Source organism: Aethalodelphis obliquidens, unplaced genomic scaffold (assembly GCF_003676395.1).
Source record: "Aethalodelphis obliquidens isolate GAN/ISIS:26980383/991018 unplaced genomic scaffold, ASM367639v1 scaffold5, whole genome shotgun sequence".
In the NCBI taxonomy this organism is placed as follows: domain Eukaryota; kingdom Metazoa; phylum Chordata; class Mammalia; order Artiodactyla; family Delphinidae; genus Aethalodelphis; species Aethalodelphis obliquidens.
The window spans coordinates 41072951-41098618 of NW_020837949.1; the positions used below are offsets into that span (position 1 = coordinate 41072951).

Genomic DNA, 25668 nt, shown 5'->3' on the forward strand with positions numbered 1-25668 from the left:
ACTCTCCGTTGTGGTGCGCGGTCTTCTCATTGCGGTGCCTTCCCTTGTTGCGGAGCACGGGCTCTAGGCACACAGGCTTCAGTAGTTGTGGCACATGGACTCAGTAGTTGTGGCTCTAAGCACGCAGGTTCAGTAGTTGGGGCGCACGGGCTTAGTTGCTCCGCAGCATGTGGGATCTTCCCAGACCAGGGATCAAACCCGTGTCCCCTGCATTGGTAGGCGATTTCTTAACCACTACGCCACCAGGGAAGCCCCAAATGTATTTTTATAACTTTATCTCCCTTGGTATGTAGTGCGATTTAGGACAGCATAAGCACTCAATTGTTGCACACACTAAATTAACATGAAGTCCAAATCACAGTGAAAAATACTCCAAAAGTGTGTAATAACAGAGCTAGAGCTTATGTATGTGCGTGTGTGTATGTTTAGAACGTACCACCACCAGTTACAGATACAAGCACTTGGCATCCTTAGGTTATTCATGCACTTCTATGTGACAATTATTTACCTCCTATTTCCTTCTGAAAATCTCCAGGAAGCTACTAACTTCTAATTCCAATGTTGCCCACCACTAGGGTTCAGCTGGAAGAGTCCCTGACTAGCCACCGTGTGCAAACGTCAAGTTCAGTTTTTCTAGTCTCAGGCTCGCTGGTGAAATGTATATGCTTTATCTCACGTGAAAGCACCAAGAGGTCTTAGAGATCATCTGCTCTACCTGTCGGAAAACTAGACTAAGAGTGGGACTTCAAAGCTGAGATTCTGGGAAAAATATCTAGCAGCAGCAGGCATGAAGACCTGCAGGCATTTTGTCCCAGACAATTTTGCAAATGGAGTGTGGGCAGAGGTAGGCGTAGGACTGGCGATGGCCATGGGTTGGGCGTCCTGAGCCTCTAGGAGGCCCGGCTCACACAGGCAGCTCTTCAGGCAGGCTTGGGTCTCGGGTGGGGTCAGTCGGTGCTCTGCCCTCTGGCCCTTCCAGGGAGAGGGTGACCTCCAGCTGGAGGGAATGGCCAAACTATTGTTTGCAGCTTTGCAGGAAGCTGTTTGAAAGGGTCATTGAAAAATGATCTTACTAAATCAAGCTGTACCAATATTTTTATTTCCTTTCATGCAATGCCGTGTTTAAAGGGATTAGATGGGGTCTGTTTATAAAGCCTGGGAAACAAGCCTATGTGACTTAAGTTCAAAAAAACAAAAGCGTCCTGCTCTTAAAGCACAGAGAACAGAGAGAGTGGGACGGCATGCATCTGTCTCAGAGCAAGCCTTCGCTCTTGGTGTTTAATGGAGATCTGGTCAAAAAAGCACATCAAATCCAAAACACTTTTTCAAGGAAATGTCACATATCCTGACATTTATGCATAGTAAGCCATCTTCTCAAGGTTCTAACAGATTTTTAGAAAAAGAAGCAATTATTAATTGTATGGTTTATAACATTTTTTTAATAAATGAAAAATCACTGTCACTTGTCTGGGAAATGGCTTTATGTGGTGTTGGTGGAGAAGAGACATTCAGAGACTTGACCTCCCAGGTGTGCCCAGTCTCCACCCCAATCAATGGCACCTGAATTAAAACAAAGAGCATTTGAAGAGGTAAAAACTGGGACTCTACTGATCTATGTATGGGGTTCACTGGGCAGGTGTTCACCATTCTCCTCTCCCTGCAGGTGAAACACAGAAGCCCCCAAACCAGTAAGGATCACTGGAGCAAGGAGCAGAGAAAAATCTAGAAAGCAGAGCATGAAAAGGAGAATTTCCCCCTCTTCACAGTGTGATCAAGGACCAATTGCGAAACCCAAGACTTTTAGAGACTTTTAGAGGAAGGCACCACAGAAGGAATAGAAAGCAGTTTTATGGGTAACGAAAGGGGCCCAGGCCTCCGAGGAAGGCCCTCTGCCAGGTCCAACAGCCAAACAGAGGCGAGGTTGGGAGGGGACCCTGGCTCTTCTACAACAGACTCTGTGCACTGCAGAAACCCAGAAAGCCTTGGCACTTCCAAAAATGGACAGGCTCTCTACCTAAAGCCAAGGAAAGTACAAGTCAGGCAAATGGCTGGTAATTTTTAACTGAAACGCTAAGATCATAATAACAATGTCTAATATTAGGGAGAAAAAGCACTAGAAGTCTTATTGTCTTGGAGACTCCAAAACACTGCGGCTGCTTTTTAGCCTTTTATATTATGTTTTACATAATTTAAATATTTTACTGGTCAGGTTGAACCTGCAAGTAGCTGTGAGGGAAATGACCCCTTCAGAATAGCTTCCCTCTTATAAGAGAAAGACTATCTGTCTAGAAGTGACCAGTCCTACCGTGGTGGGACCTCAGGAGTTTAGTAACTGCAAAACCCGAAAGCACGGTGCCATTTGAAGCCCAGCTGCAAAGACAGTTGAAGAGGTGTGAGGTTTGCAGGATGTGTGTTTAACCGAGGTCATTCTTGCTGGCTCTACCTATTAAGTTAAATGAGACTATCTTCTTAATGAAAGGAAGAAGCAGGCAAACTAAAGATAAAATCTGGGTTCTTACCAAATATCATACGGTATCACTTATATGTGGAATCTAAAAAATGGTACAAATTAACTTATTTATAAAACAGAAACAGACTCACAGACATATGGTTACCAAAGCGGAAGAGGGGGATGGATAAATTAGGAGTTTGGGATTAACAGATACACACTACTATATATAAAATAGATAATCAACAAGGACCTATTGTATAGCACAGGGAACTATATTCAATATCTTGTATAACCTATAATGGAAAAGTCTGAAAAAGAAGAGGTATATATATATGAATAACTGAATCATTTTGCTGTACACCTGAAACTAACACAACACTGTAAGTCAACTATACTTCAATTAAAAAAAAAAAAAGAATGGAAAACACAAAAAAAACCAAGAAAACAAAAGAAACTGGGTTCTTACAAATAGACTTATGGTGTTTACTTCACTTTTGGTGTGAAAAAAAGGAGCTTGATTGCCACAAAAGCAAAAAAGCTGACACCTCAGAGGTTCTCTGTGAAGATGGTCTAGTCAACAGCAGAGATGGTGATAGTAAATGTTACTCCTCAGGGAGAACTTCTTGGACTTTGGTGCCCAAGAATCACCTGGGGTCTTGTGAGAATGCAAACTGAATCAGGAGGTCTGGGTAGGGGCTGAGACTCTGCGTTTCTAACAAGCTTACGATGCTACTGGTCTGCAGACCACACTTGGAGTAGCAAAGCTCTACGGTCCACAAAGATCTTTCCTTGTGGTTCTTTAACTAGTCAGGTAGATGAGAATTGAGGAGTAAAACAATTACCTGTAGTGAACACTGAGAAGAGAATTGGTTTTGGAGAAGTAACTTTTTAAAAGTTTCAAAAACATACAAAGAATCTTCATATATAATAACGTGGACTTAGTCTGTTTTCATGGCTGGATTAAAGAATTACAATGAGTAATTAAGAATTAATATGAGTGGAGCGCTTTGGCATTTAGAACGCCCATCCACTGCACCGACTCATGTCACCTCTCTGAGGTCAGGCAGGCAGCCCCACCCTTGTCCTACCTGTGTTACCAATGAGGCTGCAGGGACGTTAAATTCAGAGCCAGAGCTCAGACACCTCCCCCTCCCCCCCCACCACCACTTGCTGCTTAAAGACTTTATTTGCTTTAGTGCCAACCAGCAGATGGATCACTAATCCAAACATTTTAAATTCTACAAATAAGATAACATTGTTTGGGTGCTTATCTCTCTAACCATCTTCTTCTACGTCAACCTTATACATTCGAACTAACGCCCACAGCCACATACTGGGGAAGAGTCCTGAGCCACCCAGGGGAGCAGCTTGGTATGAGTTGGGAGGCCCGTGGGGTGGCACTTGGGCCTCCTCGGCACCTGCCCAGCCTGCTTTTTGGAGCCCACCACACAGAACTTGAACCCATAACTGGCAAAAGATCCCCAGCTGAGTACTTGACTTGAATGTAGAAAACCGAGACACACTGGATAGCTCCTTCCAGGGCTTAGGTGGGAGGGAGTTTCCCAATGCTCAGAAGTAGTCCTCACAGGGGCTCAAACTCATGAACTAGCCTATTAAACAGAAAAAGCATTGGTTTTGGAAATGAAACTCTGGGGCTCAAATCCTTACTCTGCCACTTAGGTAATTTTCCTCTGGCAAGTCCCCTAACCTTGCTGCCTCAATTCTACCATCCATAAGCCCAGATAAGAACACACACAAGCAGAGATGGAGGGAAGCACAGCATCTGGCATGTGGGCGGCGTCCTGTGTGTGGTATTTCCAGGCACAGAAAGCCTGCTCCAGAGCTTGGCCCACAGCAGGGCGAGCCTCTGCTTTCACTCAACTCTGAAAGAGTCAAGCAAGGAAGAGTTTGCAAGTGTTAATAGCCTATGAGCAATGTGGGGCGTGTTGATGAAAATTTTGCAAGGTTCACTGACTGTTAAGAACACAAAATAACAGACCAACTCTGCTATAAGTGCTGTCTCTGGTGACAGGGAGTTGAGTTTTTCCTGTGTGTGGCACTCTGCTCTAAGTTTGTAAATCTGGGGTAAGAGGCACAAAATATTTACCTTTTCCAGGGCCTCTCTGTCAAGTAGTTCTTGCACAGCTAGCAGCTTGATGCTGTAAGAAAAAATTAAAACCACACTTAAAAACAAAACATTTTATATCACCAAGCATCAGACAAGTCACAGGAACAAAAGTCTGAAATTTTAGCCTGCATTTCTGAATCACCTCCCACCTCAAGGTAACCTTTGGCTTGAACTGAAATGACCATTTCAGAAGTATTAAAAATGTTTCTAAGTTGTAAAAGTGATTTTACCATGTGATCCAGCAATTCCACTTCCGGGCATATACCCAGAAGAGTTGAAAACAGGGACTCAAACAGTTATTTGCACACCCATGTTCATGGCAGCATTGTTCACAAGAGCCAAAAGGTGAAAACAATTTAAATATCCATCAATGGATGAATGGATAAACAAAATATGGTCCACATTTTATATATGATGAAATATTATTCAGCCTTAAAAAGAAGGAACTTCTGGGGCTTCCCTGGTGGCGCAGTGGTTGAGAGTCCGCCTGCCGATGCAGGGGACACAGGTTCATGCCCCAGTCCGGGAGGATCCCACATGCCGCGGAGCAGCTGGGCCCGTGAGCCATGGCCGTTGAGCCTGTGCGTCCGGAGCCTGTGCTCCGCAACGGGAGAGGCCACAACAGTGAGAGGCCCGCCTACCGCAAAAAAAAAAAAAAAAAAAAAAAGAAGGAACTTCTGGCACATGCTATGACACAGAGGAACCTTGAAGGCATTATGCTAAATGAAATAAGCCAGACACAGAAGAACAAATATTATATGACTCCACTTATATGAAATCCCTAGACTAGTCAAACCCAAAGAGACAGACAGTAGAATAGTTGTCTCTATCTATTGTCAGGGGCTGTGGGAGGGAGGAACGGGGAGTTATTATTTAACGGGTATGGAGTTTCTGTTTGGGAAAAAATTCTGTAGATGGTGGTGATGGTGGCACAACAATGTGAATGTACTTAATGTCACTGAATTGTATACTTACTAACGGTTGAAACAGTAAATTTTATGTTACGTACATTTCACCACAAAAATTTCTAAAAGTAATTGATAGCTGCTTATGTAAGCAACCTGAATAAATTCAGAGGGATATAAAGAAGAAAATAGTTGGCCATGTTCAGTATTAATCTTCCCTTGATGTCCCTTTGATGAGAACAAACAAATAGCTTAAATCACTCCTTATGAAGAGGGCCTGATCAGCTGCTCATCTGTTACCGTACATGGATTGAGCCCTACTGTGTGCAGGTGGTCGAGGGCACCTGATGACTGTGACCTGCTCCCTGCCCACGAGGAGCTCACAGCCTCTTGGAGGCCACAGAGCAGAAGAGGACCAGTAGGGTGCCGAGTGGACTTTCTGGGGCACAGAGGGGAGCCCAGCCAGGCCAAGGTCAGAGGTGGCTTCCTGCAGGAGGGACCGGGTCAGCCTTGCCAGGGGAGGGGACTGGGGAGAAAGGTGACCCGCAGGGAGACAGCGGGGGCAAAGGCACCAAGGGGAGAGAAAGGGCTCAAGTGTACACAACTCATCAGTTTCCAGTTTAGGGACCAGAGTCCAGACTGCAGCCAGCAGCTTAAGTGAGGGAATTCAGACGTGGGAGCAGGTTTTACAGGGGAGGTATCTTCCCTTTTGTGACAAATTGCTTTTGAAGTGTTTGCGGACGCAGTGAGCAGGCGGCCAAGGCTGGACAGGCCAGCACGCAGGAGGAAGCAGGAGCTCAACGAGACTGTTTAGGGGTGGGTCAGCTGTCGATGGTGTCATCGTGCTCCTTCCCCACCCAGTTAATCTGCTTGTGGTCGCTGGTCACTGTGTCCCCACCAACTTGCACAGGTTCTCTGGAGCAGAAATGGGCCCCATCTGTACCACACACCTCCATCAAAAGGGGTTATGCCCATGATAAGATTCACCTCCATCTACGAATTCTTCATAATCTCTCTGCACAGCTAAGCAAGCCCTGTCCAACCAAATGCAAAGGTTTACTTTAAAGCAACTTCAGCAAGTGCAATAAAGGTTTTCAAGGCCTACAGGAAACCATCACCACTACCAACAACAAGTTAGCAGGCATCAGGGCTAATGGACAGGACCCTGAGCATTCCCTCTGCTCCAATCACTGACTTTCCTTCGTCTCTTGGACGGGTTTGCTTTTGTTGTTTCTCTGGCTTGGAACAGTCTTCCCCAAGATCTTGACAACACCGACTGCATCCCATTGCATCATTTCTGTCTAAGTGCAAATGCTGCCTCTTCCAAGCAGCATCCCTGGTCACCAGGTTCGTTTTCGGGGTTTTTTTTCCAGTGCACTTACTGGTACCTTAAAACATTTGTTAGGGTGCTTTTGTCTGTTTCCTCCCAACCAGCACTGGAAGCTCTTTGACACTGGGAGCTCAAGGGTCTTCTCACTACATCTGCAGTGTCTATAACTGACACAGGAAGGACAGTCAGGAATATTTACTGGCCTCCAGGCAGGGCCCAGGGGCTTAGAGGCCAAGTCGCTATCAGTGTGGACAGCTAAAATCACTGGCAAGCCTCAGTTTCTCCACTTGAAGAGGAAGGCCTCCAGTGAGATGACTGTGTGTCTTCCCCAGGGTGAACGGTGCTATGTGCATTTGTAGAAATGTCTGCCAGGATGTGTCTGGTGGCAGGTCAAAGCTATTGGCTACTTCTCAGTGCACTATGATTGCCAATGCACACCTCTAGATCCCAGGTTATCAATTTGGACAGCAAGTTATAGGCTAAGGAGACTCCAGTTGTAGATCAAGTTTCAGAAGCTTAAACTACTTCTGAAATAACCACTGGAAAATATTTTTACTGGAGGAATTTTTAAAATAGTTTCTCATTCCTGCCCTTCTCTATGGTCATGAAGTCCAGTTTAGGATCAGGTATCAGATATTGACAGGTTAGAGAAAAGGTTTAAACACTGTTAATACACTCAACTCTCTTCTTCTCCCTATTCACAAAGATACTACATTCAAACCACTGTAGAACATGATCTGAAAACCAACAGTTTGAGGCTTTGAATGAAGACGAAATTAAAACAACTTCAGTTGACTCTTCTTAGTCAAAACCTGAAGGATGTTAGTTCCTGCTCTCACCAGTTTACTTTCCTCTTGAACGGGAATGGCAAATACTTGGCATGTACACTCTCCAATCCTCTTCACCTCTTTCCACAGAACTTACCCCCTTTCAACTTAGATACAGCTTCAGAATCTTTCTGAACTCTCCAGTGAACCACAACCAATCTACTGAAGTTGACATGTGAGATTAAACCAATTTAACTTTTGCTCTAAAACCAATACCAAATAGGATTCATGTATTGGGTAGGGGCAGGAAAAAAAACAGAAACCTTTTCACACTACTAAAACGCAGCAACACAAAGGAGAAAAGATGGAAAAGATGGAGAAAAGAGGATAGGACACTCAAATCTAGATGGTTTGAGTTTCAAAATGGAAACAATACATGTTAATCAGAAGTTACTGCAACAGCTGCTCATAACATTGGATTTCTTCAGGAAGTTGTGTTTTTTTCCTCCTTAGAGCTATAATCTTTAAGAGTATTCGAGATGTTTCCTGTTATATAGCTATCCTACTGTTAGTTCTTACCCTATTGGAAACTCTTCAAGTCTGGAGTATTTATTTCAGTACTGATGGTATCAGGTTCTTCTAGCACATCAGATACTCCCTGGGAGGAAATTTCACACACACGAAGACGCAATGAGCCCATTTCCCAAATCCTCCATTCGACACCTCTACCTTCTTACCCTGGAAGGGAATCTCATCTCTCAGTTTCGACTTTGCTCCCCCTTCCCTCCCTTCCTTTTTCCATTTCTCCCTCCTTCCTTCCCTCTTTCTGTCCTTTTGCTAATTCTACAAATATATACTGGCACCAGGCACCAGGAAAACAAAATGAATGCAATATGGTCCCTGCTAGGGCCCAAGCCCAGGGAGGTACGTCTCTCTGAGACTCTCCTGGGTTCCAACGTGGACCACAGAGCTGCGCTAAACAGCGCATGTCTCTCGGGTGGCCTGGTGCCTGGTCAGCATCCCCTGAAAACAGCAGGGCTCCCATCAGATGGGAGCTGCAATTTCTTTTTCGCACTTGACTTTGAGAAGAGAGGCAAATCACACAAAAGCAGCTGACAGCCGTGATTTATTTAGAAAAATGGCCATTTCAAGGCCAAGTTCTGAAGTCAAGATGGGCAGCACTTAGAAGGACCTAGAATGCATGCAATTAATGTCTGCTAAGTAAGCTACAAGGAGGTGAGGCGCTTGAGGGCAGACGTCTTATTCAGCTAGATAGTGGCTGGCACAGTGAGGTCTGTAACGTAATTTGAAGTGGTGATGGGGAAGGTGCCAGGAAGCCAGTGACAGCAGGGAAGAAAAGCAGCAAAGTTAAAGGGACAGAAGACGGAGGGCACCCCTGCAGCCTGGGGGTGGCTTAGAGCTGCAGACTGAATGATCCTCAGTGACCCCTGAAAAGGCGGATAAAATGTAACTCTCTTGGTGTAGCAAAAGCAGTTCAAGAGTGAACTCCCAACTACACAGAAACTCACGCTTCCAGAACAGCTTATGAGCTACAGGGCACCAGAAGCAAGAATTCACTCTCGCTCCCTTTCTCTGAGGATTCTGGCGCTTTGAGTTTCCACTGCATTTATTATAGTAGAGTGCATGAGATACAGCAGATTTCAATAAATGCAGAAAGGGTGTGATACATGGAGCCACACGTTCACTGCGCAGATAAGATATTTAAGGGATATGTATTATGTACCAGGCGCTATTGGATGCTGAGGACACGATGATGTACAACAATACAATGATACAATGCAGCCTCTGCCTTCAAACTTCTGAGTGTAAGGGAAGAACCAGGTAAGTAACACATCAGCCACGTGAGGAGAGCTCTCTAGAGGCAAACTCGGGGTGCTTTGAGGCCCTCTGCAAGAGCATAATAAAGCTGGGAGGCTTCCTGGGAAGTGGCTGCTAAGCTGACACCTACGGGCTTACAAGGCAGAGAGGTGGGGTGGCAGGAATAGCATGAGCAAAGGCACGAGGTGGGAGGTCAGGCAGGGCCCCGCAGGGACTGCACGCTGGCCAGGGCACACAGGGTGCCTGGGGCGTGGTGCAGGTGCTGAAAGATTATTCTGCAGAAGCAGGCCGGGCCAGGCCTCTTAGAGGGTTTGTTAAGCCATATTAAGGCGTTTGGTCTGTCCTTTGGGGGCAAGGAATGGCCACTGATGATCTAGGGCTGTGGTGTGGTAGAGGGCCCGGGACACAGAAGATGCCCAGTAAAGGTATAAAAATGGCTCTGGGGGGCCTTCCCTGGTGGCGCAGTGGTTGAGAGTCCGCCTGCCGATGCAGGGGACACGGGTTCGTGCCCGGGTCCGGGAAGATCCCACATGCCGCAGAGCAGCTGGGCCCGTGAGCCATGGCCGCTGAGCCTGCGCGTCCGGAGCCTGTGCTCCACAACGGGAGAGGCCACAACAGTGAGAGGCCCGTGTACCGCAAAAAAAAAAAAAAAAAAAATGGCTCTGATGTGGAGAAGGGATGGGGGTGGGGAGGCACGGGGGACAAGACCGGAGGCAGCAAGACCTGAGATGGGTCCCGGGAAGAGATGATGGAGGCTGGTGCAGGGAAAAGGCACTGAGCTAATTCCAGACAGATCAGGAGCTGGCAGGACCTGATGAAGAAACAGATATGAGGGATGTGAGGGAAATATCCTCGCAGCTCCTAGCCTGTGAAACTGGGGGCTGAAGGGACCATCTACATGGGCTGCTGATGGTGAGTTATGTCTTGGACACACTAACTTTGGGACCTGTGGGATCCCTCAGTGGTGTGTGAACAGCAGCTGGCTGTCCCTCAGCAAGTTCTGGGCTCTGGGTGTGGACACCAGGAGCACAAGAACGGTGCTCCTGATGTCCACATCCAGAGCCCAGGAGCCTGTGCAGAGGAACAGAAGACCAAGGGCCATTGCCACTTAAGAGGCAGGCAGAGGACTTCCCTGGTGGCGCAGTGGTTAAGGATCTGCCTGCCAGTACAGGGGACATGGGTTCAAGCCCTGGTCCGGGAAGATCCCACATGCCACGGAGCAACGAAGCCCGTGTGCCACAACTACGGAGCCTGTGCTCTAGAGCCCGCGAGCCACAACTACTGAAGCCCGCACACCTAGAGGCCGTGCTCCGCAACAAGAGAAGCCACTGCAATGAGAAACCCACGCACCACAACGAAGAGTAGCCCCCGCTTGCCGCAACTAGAGAAAGCCCGTGCACAGCAACGAAGACCCAATGAGGCCAAAAATAAATAAATTTATTTAAAAAAAAAAAGATTTACTCTCTAAAGAGGCAGGCAGAGGAACAGGGCCTGTCAGGGAAACAGAGAAGGAACCGCCAGGAAGGTGGAGGGAAAACCCAGAGCCCGTGGCCCAGGAGCCAAGGGGAGAGGGCGATACAAGAAGTCGGGCGGGGGGAGGGGGGCAATGGCTCTGATTCTGAGGAAGGCCAGGGAAGTTGGGGCTGGTAATCTGGGAGAGAGAAGTTTCAGGAGGTGGTAGAGAGAAGCCAGGTTTCAGTGGGTGAGGAGAGGATGGATGACAGGCGGAGAAGGGGAAATAATGAGATTAAACTCGAGGTAGAACAGGTAGGGTGGCAAGTCCCCCAGCACGATGCCCAGGGGCAGAAGGCAAAGCCGAGAGGTCCTCATCTTACCAAGTGCGTGGAATTATTAAAGTGCAGACAACCACCCCTCTCAAGGCTTCTTCCCTCCTCTTCCTCCTTCTCTCTTGCTCCCACCGCCCCTGCCCTCCCCTCCCCTCCTCTCCCCTCCCCCTCCCCTTACGGTATCATCAGAGGATCCAGCTTTTCTCCAAGAGCATAATCCCCATTTGCAATGATTTGGGGAAAAGTGAAGGTCAAGAAAGTCCTAAATGGTGCCGGGGTGATTTTGTTTTGTAATACAGTATTTCCACAACCTCTTCTGAAGGAAAAAATGGGAAGGAGCGTGAAATTCTTGGGGACACCAGCTCTGTGTCCAGTGCACCAGCCCAAACTGTCCCCAGGCCTGGCAGCCAGGCCAGTGAAGGGAGCAGGGTTTCCATGTGCACCTTCAGCAGGAGACTAGAGTTAGCGACAACAGGATAAAACTGGGCGAGTGGGACAGGCAGCCTTCCAACAAGGAAGAAGGGGGCCAAGAGGAGAGAAGGTAGAATAGAAGGCGGGGCCAGTGGCCACCGGCAATGGCCACTCTCTACTCACGTGCCCCTGGGTGGGGGCACTTATGAGATTTCACAAAATTCAAATTCAGCAACCGTGTCAATCCAGTTGTCTGAACACGTCCCTTTCTCAAGGAAGGCTACACATTACTTTCCCCTGAGCAAAGTAAGGACGACTTCTCTCCTTTGATCACCAAATTTCAGAAGATGCCATGGGTGTTAGGTTCAGACTCATTTCCCCTAATGCTTTATTGTCTCCCACCACTGGCTCAGGGTTGGGAAAACATAGCGGAGCATCACTCTGGATGCAGGTGGGTGCACACCTGGGAAGAAAGGACTGGCTCCCAGGGAAGGCAGGGTTCTTCTCACATGCGTCCTCTACAGCATTTCATCCCATCACTGCCAAACATGCTTGCATCTCGTTGTTCCTCTCCAAAGCCAAGTGCTGAATTATTATATTAGCACCAGAACAGTCTACACAGAATTTAGCTCGGGTAACTCTTCTTGGCAGGTTTGCAAGAACTAGTCTGCAAAACAGTGGGCAGGAAACTTCTCTGATGACAGTGCCGTGGTTTTTGTTCTACTCAGGTTTTCAACTGCTTGAATCAATTACAGTAATTTCCATTTCCTAGAAATTTCTTAGAAGATTGTCCAATCCATTCAGATTTTCTAATTTTGAGCACAGAATTGTACTAGTAATCATTTTTAACTTAAAAACTACTTCTGCTTCTGTGGTCATGCCCCCTTCCTCATTAATGTGTACAGGTATTTTTTCTCATTTAAAAACTTAGATTTGTGAGAAATCAGTCTACTTTGTTGGTCTTCTGAGAAAATCAGCAACAGGATTTATCAAGCCTACCATTTTTTTCTAATTAATTAAGGTCAACATTTATCTTCATTAATTCCTTTCTCCAACTTCCCACTGTTTTCGTTGGCCTCTCTGCTTGCCTTCTTAAGTTGCATATTCATTTATTTAAATGATTTCTTATATATAAAGCCATGAATTTTTCTCTCGGTAAGTATTTGTCCTTGCTTCAAATTTCCTTATTTAGCCTTCTTGTTACTTTCCATCTAGTCTGCAGTTGCAGATTTGGTCTCTTACTGGACTCCACAGTATTTGGATTGTGCTTTTCTCTAAGTCTTTGGGTTTTAAATTTTATAATTTTGTATTTTCTATAATTCTAAGTCCACTGTGGTTAGAGAAAGTACCCTGTACCTTTCCTGCTTTTAAAAATATATTCAGGGACTGCCCTGGTGGCACAGTGGTTGAGAGTCCGCCTGCCAATTCAGGGGACATGGGTTCAAGCCCTGGTCCGGGAAGATCCCACATGCTGCGGAGCAACTAAGCCCAGGCGCCACAACTACTAAGCCTGCGCTCTAGAGCCTGCGAGCCACAACTACTGAAGCCCATGTGCCACAACTACTGAAGCCCGCGCGCCTAGAGCCCGTGCTCCGCAACAAGAGAAGCCACTGCAATAAGAAGCCCGTGCACCACAACGAAGAGTAGCCCCCGCTTGCCACAACTAGAGAAAGCCTGTGCACAGCAGTGAAGACCCAACACAGTCAAAAATAAACAAACAAACAAACTATTGATACATTTTTTTGGTCTACTTTATGATGAGTTTTCCTTTTCTATTCCCCAGTGTTTGGGTAGTTCCAGAACTTGTTTTTGGATCTCCCAGTGTTTACCTGTAAGTTTTTCATATTAGGGGATAGGGAAGAGCTCTGGAGTCAGTCGGCCTGGGGTTCAAGCTGTACCACCTACTGGTGCAGGATCTTAAGGAACCTTAAGAACAGTGGGTGGGAGGGAAAGGATCTGGCATCTACACCTGGGGTCTTGAGTGGAGATGATGAAGGTAAAGTTTTAGCTCAGAGTAAACCTCCAAAAATGGCAGATATGGGTACCAATACTCTTCAGAGTCTTTCTTTAGCCATTAACACCTCTCTGAAGATTAGAATAATAAAGGAAATAGCTCTTTTTGTTACCAACACTATTTCAGACAAGCAACGTAACAAACCTTTACCTCCTCTTCCCTTTTTGATCTCTGTTAACAACACTCCAGGGTGTAGGCCCAGAACACAGGCATACTGTTGTCTTTCCAGTCTATAGCTTATTTTAAGAACAATTTCTGACATTTGTATTTGTTTGATCACCAGACTTTAATAATAATTTAAACTGCTCTCTAGGTTTACTGATTACAGTGCCTATGCTACCTATTCTTGAGCTCTATTCTGCTTTACCACGTCGGCTTCTGCAACATATCTTTACATTTTAAAGAAAGGAACTTGCTTATTTTCCCAAGCCCTTGAATGTCTGAGAATGTCTTTCTGATGGGCTTCATACACAGAAGACATCTCAGTCAAGTATAAAGTAGTTGGGTTACAACATAATCCCCCAAACTTTATAGATGGTTTGGCAAACTCACTTGATAATCAAAAGAACTTTTTTTTTTTTTTTGCTTTACGCAGGCCTCTCGCTGTTGTGGCCTCTCCCGTTGCGGAGCACAGGCTCCGGACGCGCAGGCTCAGCGGCCATGGCTCACAGGCCTAGCCGCTCCGCGGCATGCGGGATCTTCCCGGACTGGGGCACGAACCCATGTCCCCTGTATCGGCAGGCGGACTCTCAACCACTGCGCCATCAGGGAAGCCCCAAAAGAACTTTTAATGTTTCAGATTCTCAACCCAGATAGGCATGAATATATCTGAACTTAAAAACTAACAAACAAACAAAAACTCCCTTGTGGCCTAATCTGACAGGTTCAGTAGACACAGACTCTTTGTTATAGAGAACAGACCTAAAGTCAGCTTGATTTTTATTATACTTTCCTCTGGGCACTTGTGAAATGTTTTCTTTTTCTCCCCTTTATCCTTGTTGTTCTGTATTTTCCCCGGGGTATGCCCCGATGTGGGCCTCTTTCCCCTGAGTTTGTTCAGAATATGGTTAGTGAGCTCTTTACATTTACACACAGTCTCTCGTCAGCTCAGGGAAGTATCTGATGCCAATAATCACCAACACCGATAAGCTGAATGTGGGCTGTCAGTTCCGTCTTCCACATCTAAATCTTGTCTCTCTTTCTCTTTCTTGTATTTTCCAGAATAGCTTCTCAAGTTTCTTTTTCCTGAACCCACATCACTGGTTTGATTTTCCATAGCATTTGTATTAGTATTCTGTGACTGCTCTAGCAAATTATCACAAACTCGGTGACTTCCCACCACAGAAATTCATTCTCTCACAGTTCTGGAGGCTTGAAGTCTAAGAATCAGTATCACTGGGCCGAAATGAAGTTATCAGAACAGCCGTACTCCTTCTGGAGGCTCTAGAGGAGAATCCATTCTCTGCCTCTTCCAGCTGCTGGTGGCTGCCAGCATTCCTTGGCTTGTGGTCACATCGTTCCAACCTCTGCCTCTGTGGTCCCAGTGCCTTCTCTTTCATCATCAAATTTCCCTCTGCCTATCTCTCACAAGAACACTTGTGATTGCATTTAGGGTCTACGTGGATAATCCAGAATAACCTCTCCATCTCTCAAGATCCTCCACTTAATCACATCTGCAAAGTCGTTTTTTGTCATGTAAAGTAGTGTTCACAGATTCCGGAGATTAGGGTATGGATATCTTTGTGGGCGGGGGCATTATTCAGCTTCCCACACATTAATACTCTTCTATACTCCTGCTAGTTTGGATTTGAGCTCTGCTGTTGGATTTTATTTCCTCAAAACCTTTCTTCATTCAATCCATATCTTTTTTTTCTTTCTGTTGCCTTTTCACATCAACCCATCTTTTCCTTACGTTTTTCTCTTCCTGTTCCAGGGAGGCCATGTCTTTTTGTAGTATACTGAGGATGCCACACATTTCCCCAAAATTCTCTTCTGGAGCCTGTTGTAGGTGATTTTCTAAAAGTAGACACTGCTTCTGGGTCTTTAGAAGCTATTGCCTTTATCTTGTCTTGCAGGACTTTTCCACGCAGTCTTTTTTTGTCTTTATTCATCCTTGAATAAGGAAAAAGTTTGCCCAGACCAATGATGAAACTTCAACAGACGTTATGAGTAGGTTGGCAGTGGTCCCATTTTCTGTCCACCTTCATAAAGGATGAAGTACCCACTATGGGAGGGGACAGGGCAAAGGCACAGCTGCCAGTGATTCAGAACCCTTGCTCTAGCAAAGTTCATCTCCTCCTCAGAGACTGAATCAACTCAAGACAGAAAGTGCTCTCCAGTATGCACAGCTCCCAGAGCACCCTCCTTAAAGCACTTTGCTTTGGGGGAGTAGACTTCCTGGGATGCACTGAAATCATGCCCGTTTCCCCTATTTCCCATCTGATTTTATTCCCATGTTTTCTTTCTCTACATGGATACGGGGGGGGGGGGAAAGAGAGAGAGCGGTGGATTTACAAAAGCCCACCTCTGAGGCCTGTAGCTGAGAGTAGGAAAAAAAAAAAAAAAAAAGAGGCCCATCAGCTGGAATTTGCTTCAAGTACAAGAGTCAGGAACTAAACAATAGAGAAGGTATAAACTACAGTAACTTCTGACTTTTCTCAGGGGTGTGGGGTGTGGTTCCTCTCCATGAACCTTCACAGCATGAGCTACATCCTGGACAGAGCCCCGCGGTCCAGCTCTGTCTTCTCACTGCCATCAGCCGATGCTTCCATGATCCTGGTATTTGTCAATCCTTCTTGGTTTTTGGCAGCCTGTTGTTACTTTTCTATGTCATCAATAGGTGTATCAGGAAGGAATCAGGAGGAACTGCAAGCCACATGGCACCTGGACCCAGGGTGGAGCCTGTGTCTTTCTGATGAACAGGAAGACGGTTTCAGAACAACCAGATGCTTCCAGAGACAGCGTCTCTGCAGGGCAGGATGATGTCTGGTCTCCTGTTTTTAGCAACTGGCTTGTTCAGCAGATGGAAAGACTGGCTCCTCCTCAAACTGCAGGGCTCTGCACCCTGCGTGTGAGGAAAAGTTTCCCAAAGGGAATCTATTTCCCTGAGGCAGGTCTGGCTCCTCAACCTTCCAGGCTTCAGGCCTCCAGGCTCCTGAGTTACCTGGCAGGCATCCCAGATCCTCTGCTCTAGGAAGCCCCTCTGTGTGGAATCAGGACAGCGCCCTCTGGAAATCTCCCCAAGCACAAACCACTGGAATTGCCAGAGGCGAGGAAGCCTTGACGTGAACTGAAAAACAGCTGAAGATGATCAGACCCAATGCCAGACAGCCGGACAGTGGAGGGAGGGTGGCTCCTGCTGGAGACTGGGAAAGGCTTTCCCAAGGCACAGTGTTCTTTTTCAGCAGCAAACTGCCTAGTTCATGCCACTTTTTAAAAGGCTAAAACATTTGGCCTAATCTAAGGTCTGAGGCCCCACAGGAAAGCCCATTAGGAAGTTAACAGCATGGTTTCACTGCAGGAGAGAAAACTATAGCAGACTGGGTGATTTTAGTCCTGGGAAATTTGGAAGAAAAGGAACAGACAGAAATGCGGACAGAACCAGTGAAGGGGAAAGAGAGGACGCTGTTAACCAAGTGTTTTCCAGATGTCAGGTGCTCTGCTAAGGCCTTATTATGTTATTTCACTCACACCTCCAAGTTTTTCCTCCCCGACGCAGCTGTAAAAAACTGCAGATTCCAAGGCTAAAGAGCAATCAGGAATCTGGATGCTACAAAATTAGTTTTTCTTACTCCTGGCTTTGGGATCTTTTATTCTCAGCTGCAGAGGCCTGGATTTCAGCTCCTATTTCACACCTTCAGAGGGATTTTGTGGCTTGTGCAAGGTCCACACAAGAGCTAGGGATCGAGGGAACTGAACCCTGGTCTGTACGATTGAAAAGGACTCACTGCTTTTTATTCATTCAACAAATATTTACTGAGTACTCACTGTGTGCCAGGCATGGTTCTGGCCACCAGAGACAGAGCAATGAACAAAACAAAATCTCTGCTCTCACATAAGCAAAAGCAAAGTGGTCATTCAAAGCAGGGCTCGGGGTTCTGGCTGGTACCTCCTGATTCCATTCCAAACTTCCTCCCCAGTGTCACATCCAGCTGGTGAGAGATGAAGCCTTAGACCTTGGATGAGGTTCTTGTTGATCATTTTTAATCCAAGTGGCCACGATGACATAGGTCCAGACGTCCCTAAACCAAGGGGGGTCTCAAGTTGGTACCATTCACCTCCCTGATCCAAGTGAACTGGGGACTTCTTGGAACCTGAGCCTTCCCCCTCAATTTTTTTCAACACATGTTTACACAAGAAGGAGACATCTGGCTAATACAATCAGAAAACGCTGCAAATATCATCAGAAGATAATTTTTCCTGCAGGAAGAAATACTTTTCACCACCCTCCCCCAACTGCTTTTCCTGAACCCTTTTTGGTTACAGTATTCCTTGGCTTTCACTGGGGGAGGTATGAGAAACAACCCGATCAAATGCACTTTTGTATCTACAGTGGGGACTGTGTCCCCCTCCTGAATGACCTCACCCGGCAAAAGGTGAGGACTGTAGCTGACCCCGTTCCCCTCTGCACTTTGCTTTCCTGTGGTCTTCCTGTAGCAACTCGTTCAGAACCATGTGGGCTGTGTCTCCAGGGGTGATCTTGTCTTATCTTAGTTCCCTATCTTCCTTTGCCACTCACTAGGCTTCCTTCCAACATTTTCATCTTTTGCATTTGTAGGTGTTTCTCTATGTGTATCAAGTCCTGTGGGAATGGAGGCAACACACACACACACACACACACATTTTTTTCAATGCATGCTGGCCAGCTCTCAGATCAATAATTAAGGGTTCGAGGGCGGAGGTTTGGTTCCCCACCTTTTTGTATTTGGGGATTCCTGTGGGATTCCATGTTACCTGTTTTCTGTGTAAATGTCACAAGTTTAGGTTTTGCCATCTAGTTGCTCTTTTTGTTCCCAGTATTTTAACTATGATTTTTTTTTTCAAACCTTCCGGAGAGTTTAGAGAACTGTGCAGTGAACACCCCCACACACACTTACCACCCACGTTCCACAACCGTTAGCATTTTCCCATATTTGCTTTCTCACACATTTTTCCTAACTGTCCACCAATCCATCTTTTTTGTTTGTTTGTTTGTTACTGATGCATTTCAAAGTAATGTTGCAGCCCAGTGGTTTGGTTTCTGATATTTCACACAAAGGCTGATCTCAGAGTAATTCTTCCTCTCATTTTCAACTGACCTGCTCCCTACAGAGTCCAGGCCCCAGTGTGAAACTCCACCCCACAGCTCTACTGCAGACCCGGATCAATGCTTCTCCTCCAGGGCCTTCCTCTCTGGCTCTCTCTTAACGCTTTCTTTAGCCCCTCCTAACCTGGACGAAGTCGCCATTCATCCTCACCCCCTCCTCTCCCATCGTCTAATGTTTCCATCCTAAGCCTGTTGAGCCACCACGAAGTAAATATTTCTAAAGCTCAGCTTTACATTTGATCACATATTTTCAGCCAAGAAGAATGGTATTTTCACGCAGTTGTCGGTATAAATGATCTCTCCGGGCGCACTACCAAAGGAAATGAGAGCAGCTCTGCTCTTGACCCCTCCAGCCCATCACCCAACTCTTAGGAACAGGCAGAGTGTCATTTGTGCCCAGTGAGGCTTACTATTGCTGCTTTCAACTGCCATTGCCACCGTCTTCAGAACTTAGTTACTTGTTTCATTTTTCTGGGATAGAGCAAGAATGATTAACTGAATGCGCAAGAGAAAAAAAAATTTCCACTCTCAGAAAACACTGGAAATTAGAAAGTTATCTGACACAATACAGGGTCTGTGATTCCAGCTTAACACTCCAGCCAAAATTCTTTATCTGGCTTTCAGTTCTGACCTTTCACCTCTTGCCAAGGCTTCTCTTCCTTTTTACGCCAGATGAAATTCACTTCTGGGCTTTGTCAGAGGCAATGGCCTCCTCGTTAATCAGTAAAAAGCAAACGTTCATCCCTTTTTATAATGCAAACCAGCCAGTTAGATGTTCTGGGAAGGAAGTTGTTTAAAGCAGCAATTATGGGGGTATATTTCACAGGAATCTTTTATTTATTGTTTTAAAAGAAGTAATTTACAAAGCACATATTTATTGCAGAAATTTTAGAAAATACCAAAAAAAAAAAAAGAGAGAGAGAGAAAAGTAACATTAACCATAATTCTGCGACCTAGGAATGACCATTATCATCTTGATTTATACCCTTTTAGACTTAAAAAAAGTGAATACACATAGTTTATAAAATTGGAATCATAATGTTTATGCTGTTTCTATTATTTTTAAACTGCCACTAAGTTATAAATTATTGTCATTATTATTAATTGACATGATTCCATGTCATTAAGTATTATGTAATTTTAATGAAGATAGATATAGATACAAATATAGATGTATGCTATAATTAATAATCCTTGTTGGACATCAAGGCTGTTTCTAATTTTTCACTGTTCTAATTATCATTTTGGTGAAAAACTTTGAACATACTACTTTCTGCATAACTTTGTTTCAAACAAAACATTTCCAGGAGGTCAAGGGCTACGTGCATTTTTAAGATTTAAAAAATTCTGCAAAACTGGGGCTTCCCTGGTGGCGCAGTGGTTGGGAGTCCGCCTGCCGATGCAGGGGACACGGGTTCGTGCCCCGGTCCGGGAGGATCCCACGTGCCGCGGAGCGGCTGGGCCCGTGAGCCATGGCCGCTGGGGCTGTGCGTCCGGAGCCTGTGCTCCGCAACGGGAGAGGCCACGGCAGTGAGAGGTCCGCGTACCGCAAAAAAAAATAAAAAATAAATAAATAAATAAATAAATAAAAAAAATTCTGCAAAACTGCTTTGCAGATTTAGACTTCCACCAGCAGTTATACAACCTATTCCCTTGCCCTGAGTTAATTTCTGTAAATCCTCCCTCATCCAATAGGTGGAAAAGGTGTTGCTACGCTATTCAAGTTTACATTTATTTGACCACTAGAGAAGTGGAACATTTTATTGGCATTTTCAACTCTTCTTTCATCAGAACTAGTGAATGATGGTGCGGGGGTCAGGGACAGTCCTGGGGACTGTCTTCCAGCACCTATGAGTCACACCGTTAGGCCCATGAGAGCTTTAGCAGCCTGTACAGGGTAATCAGTAAACAACCAGACCTCTGTAACTTAGCTGAAGCTCTGGAACCATCTCTCTCCCTCCTCTCCTTTGTTAATTGGATATTCTCTGGAGATACCAGAATAGTGTATACAGAAATTTTAGATTCCCAAATATTCTTGATAAATAACTACTTTCAATATTTTGTCCCAAAAGTTTTACATAGAGGCCCACTGGCTGGAAATAGTATGATTAAAGCCCTCTCATGGGAGAGAGAGAGAGAAAAAAAGAGTATTTGGAAAGATTTAGTCATTGGCTCAAAATCATGTGAATAAACTAGAACCAGAACGAAGGGCTCCCATCTTCCCTGTGGTTTTGGAAGCACAGGAAGATTTACCTTCACAAGTGTGCGAGATGAGGAAGAGTTTAGTTAGACTGGACACAAGTCTGTGGTGTCAGGCACAGTGCAGGCACTTACCTGCTGTTGCCTCTCACCCAGGAACAGCCCCAACGGGGGACGGGGCCGGTCCCAGCTCCCCAGAATCTACCCACAACACTGTTCAACAACGCAGAACAGTCTGGAACACAAATCCCAGGCAGCAAGGCCCCCAAACATCGTGTCTACAGGCTTTTAGAAGGCCAGTGAGCACCCCACTGCAGGGGCAAATGGGCACCTGCTCTTTGCTGACGGCCTTGGCTATCTGGGAAATTTTAACCCCTGGTTTCTGGGGTCAGCTTCTAATACGTGGGGATCTGGCTGGTCTCTGGATATCTGTCCCTCTGAATTACGAAGAGGAGGAAACCCACTCTACCGCTCCAGCAATAACATTTGCTGCTGGGGTCCATACTGTGAGCTGCAGCTAAGTCAATCTTCTTTAAAGTAACAGCAGCACGTCAGGGCCAACAAGCTTTCATGTCCGGGGAACCCCAAGGTGCACTAGAAGCTTGGTGACCCAGCATGGTGCCGAGTCCAGGTGAGGATGGAGGGTGGGCCGGGGCTGGTTTTTGTTAAGCAACAGCATCTCACCAAGTTTTCAAAGCTACAGGCTCCAGACACCACAGCTATGAATTCCAGCTGCCATGTGTGAAACCTTATCCTCCAGTCTGTAACCCCTCGGGTCATTCACTGTCTTCAATTTAAAATAGCGAATTCAGGGAGGCCCAGGAGGCACCCCCTTCCCCACTCCCTGACCCGGCTGGCTCAGAAACTCGTGTTCAGAGTCAGGTCAGAAAAGCTGCCCGGGATCCCAACAGAAACTGCTGACCTCGTAACATGGAAGAAGCCTCTGCGAGACAGGGGTCTCTAACGTTTTTAGCCCAGTTCTCCAACCTCAGGGAATTCCAAAGGAGGTTTGGAGTTGACAACTTCAAAACCTCTTCCAGGAAGCAGGCGGTAAGAAAACAGACATCCCTGCTCTTGGAGGCTCCTGCATAAATGTCAGGGGAGCAAGTTAATTTCCAGCAAACGCTTGCTTGTGTTTTTGGAGTTAGGGCAGTGGTTCTCAAGCTTTAGTGCTGTTAGAACAGATTGCTGAGCCCCACCCCAGCATCCTCTATTTACATAGGAATTTGCATTTCTAACAAGTTCCAACTGGGAACCATACTTTGAGAACCACTGAATTAGGGTATGATAGCTAAGAATGCCACTTTCGTGAAGATTTCAACACAGCCAACTATATGTGGTACGCATCTAAGATTTCCCTGACCAGACTTGGTGAGGAGGGCTCTTTGGAGAACGCTGGTGTCTGTGGATACAGAGGGCCAACTGTATTTATCGTGCTAGTCCATTTAATATGAGAGACCTGAGCACCCCTGAATGTTGGTGTCCACGGGTGCTCCTGGAACCAATGCCCCGTGGATACCGAGGGACGACCATGTTTGTCCCACCCTCTTTATTATCCTTCCACTCAGAAGACCTTCCAGTCCTCTTTTCCAAGACCAAACGGCCCACCTTTGCTCTTGAACAACACATTCCCTTCCCCCAGGACCTGCTTGCACCCCTACTCTAAAATTTTCTCCATTGATCTTTCTCGACCTCTCACCTCTGTCTGGCACTGGTGCCTGCTCTCTCCTTGAAAATCTTCTCCTGAAACTCTCCTGGGCCCCCAACACCTTCTCTGAATCCTTCTTATCCGTTTACCTCTCTGGTTTGCTTGCTACGTGCTTTCATTCACTCACCCTCCTGGAAAACCTGTGCCAGACAACCCTGATTAACAACAGTGGACGAGACAGACCCTGCTCTGCTCTCACACAGCTGACAATCCAGTGGGGGGCACCTCCGCGGATCAATTAATTATAAAAGGGGTCACTTAATTGCAAAACATGTCAAGTGCTCCAAAAGAGAAGCACAAGGTGCTGAGACTACGTATGACGGGGCGGGGGTGGTGGTGTTGGGTCTGGACCAGGGAAGGCGCTGAGTGAAGCTACAGTGAAGCAGTGTCAGGGCTTGGAAGGGGCCTGGCACTTCTTCTGCCAGGACCTTAAAGGTTGGTGAACTCAAGGATCCAATCATATTTTCTCTCTCACAATGACTACCAGTGATTCAAAAACTATTTCCTTCTCCAACCCTGACTTCTCTTCTGAACTCCAGCTCTGTATTTCCACTAGCTGCTGGATTCTAACTACAATGCCGCGGAGGGACCTCAAACTCAACACATTAAAGGAAACCTGCCCCCCATCCCCTTCCTGCATCTTGGACACCATCCAGTCAAGGCCTGAGCCACATTACTCTTGAACCCACCTGCTCCCAGCCGCATGCATCATCTAAAAGGCCACGAACACCAATTAATTACACCCATCCAACCATCTCCTGAATCTGTCCTTTATCATATATTAAGTTCTGCAAACCCAGAGCCATACCTTCTTTTTTTAGAAATTTTTAAAATTTTTATTTATTTATTTTTGGCTACACTGGGTCTTCGTTGCTGCATGCAGGCTGTCTCTAGCTGTGGCCAGCAGGGGCTACTCTTCGTCGTGGTGCACGGGCTTCTCATTGCGGTTGCTTCTCTTGTTGTGGAGCATGGGCTCTAGGGACGGGGGCTTCAGCAGCTGTGGCTCGCGGGCTCTAGGGCACAGGCTCAGTAGTTGTGGCGCACGGGCTTAATTGCTCTGCGGCATGTGGGATCCTCCCGGACCAGGGCTCGAACCTGTGTCCTCTGCATAGGCAGGCAGATTCTTAACCACTGCGCCACCAGGGAAGTCCATACTTTCTTAGTTCAATATATATCTTCTGTTTATGATGATAAAATATATACTTATTATAGGAACTTTTGAAAATACACAGAATAAGAAATTAGAGAATAACCACTGATAACATTCTGTCCTATTTCCATACATGCAAGTGTCTTTGTGTGTCTTGTGTTTAGGAACTGCAATCATATAATGAATATTTATGGTAGACTGTTACACTGGTGGGCATCGGTAGTCACCTCTTTGCGGTCTGCTCCCCCGAGTCAGCGTTTGGTCATGTGACTTGCTTTGGCCAACGGGACATTAGTAAGCATGATGCAAATAAAAGCCCCTGGTTAACAACTGATACATTAAATAATCTTAGAAAAATTAATTTTAAAGGCTGGATGATATTTCCTGGGTATATGTACCACAACTCACTATTTCCTCTGTTGCTGGATGTGCAGATTTTTTCCACATTTTTATTATTTATGAATAATGAATATCTTTGCACATATATCAGATGCATTTCTACCTATTTCCTTAGGTTACATTTTTAGAGTTGGCTTTACTAGGTCAAAAGGTATGTATATAGTTAAGCCTCTTCAAACTGTGATAAAGCCGGAAAAGCTTTATCAAGCTATACTCCCAGCAGCTATTTAGGAAAGTGCCTTTCTCAACATAACCCCTGCTGGGTAACCTGATAGGAAAAAAAATGACATCTCATTTTACTTTGCATTTCTTTGATTACCAGTAAGTTAAACATTTCCCCCCATATTACTTGGCTGCTTGTACTTCTTTTGTGCATGGTCTATATCTTCTCTTTGGCTAATTTTTCTATTGAGCTATTAATGTTTTTTCCTTACAGATTTACATAAGCAACAATTTATACGGTAAAGGACTTCTTTTCTGTTACATGTGGCAATTCTTCTACATTGACTATAAACTTGGTTTCTAATGCTTATGATATACAGAAGTTAGTTTGTAAAGACAGTCCAATCCACTGCTCTTTATTCTTATTTTCCCCAGTGCTTTGTGCTTAGAAAGCCAACCCTTCCCTAGAAAATAAGATATTCCCATATATTTCCTTATTTTTTTATGGTTTGACTTGAAATGTGAAATTGGAACTTATTTTGGTGTATGCTGCGAGAGAGGATGTAATTATTTTGTGTTGGTCACTTAATAAATAATCCATCTCTTCTCCCCACTGATTTCTGATGCTCCAGCATCCTATTTTAAATTCTCAGAAAAGCTAGGGTTGGCTTTTGAAGTATTATTCTGTTCCTTTAATCTGCACCTCTACTCATATACCAATCACTACTTTAATTACAGTGCATTTATATGTTTTACCATCATGCTCTCACGTATTCACTCAACAAATATCTACCAAGCCCCTACTGTGTGCAAGGCACAGTTCTGGGCACTGAGGACACACCAGTGAAGCAGGCAAAGAATTCCTCTGTCTGCTTCCCTTTCTAGTGGGGGAATGAACGTTGAACAAGCAATAACAACAACATTTATTGAATGCCTACTCTGTGTGCCAGGATCTGTTGGGCACTTTACGTGTCAAATTTAATCCTCGCAACGGTCCATAACATAGGCAGTGTCATTCCCATTTTATAGACAACGAAAACGGACGCCCAGGTAGTCACACAGTAGTAAGGGGCAAAGCCAGACAATGAATCCAGGTGGTGTGGGTCGGAGCC

At 45.6% G+C, this 25668-nt stretch overlaps 1 protein-coding gene across 4 annotated transcripts in view; it reads right to left on the reverse strand.

The window, feature by feature from the left end:
- The window catches only part of EEPD1 (endonuclease/exonuclease/phosphatase family domain containing 1), a 120793-nt gene that overhangs the window by 40584 nt on the left and 54541 nt on the right, over positions 1–25668 (reverse strand). For all 4 annotated transcript variants that reach the window (XR_003431933.1, XR_003431932.1, XM_027102192.1 and 1 more), the window contains exon 3: positions 4560–4611. Coding sequence is in view for 2 of the 4 variants with exons in the window: in XM_027102192.1 (XP_026957993.1) it covers positions 4560–4611 (52 nt within the window). In the remaining 2 variants the exon portion in view is untranslated. The remainder of the gene's footprint in view (positions 1–4559; positions 4612–25668) is intronic.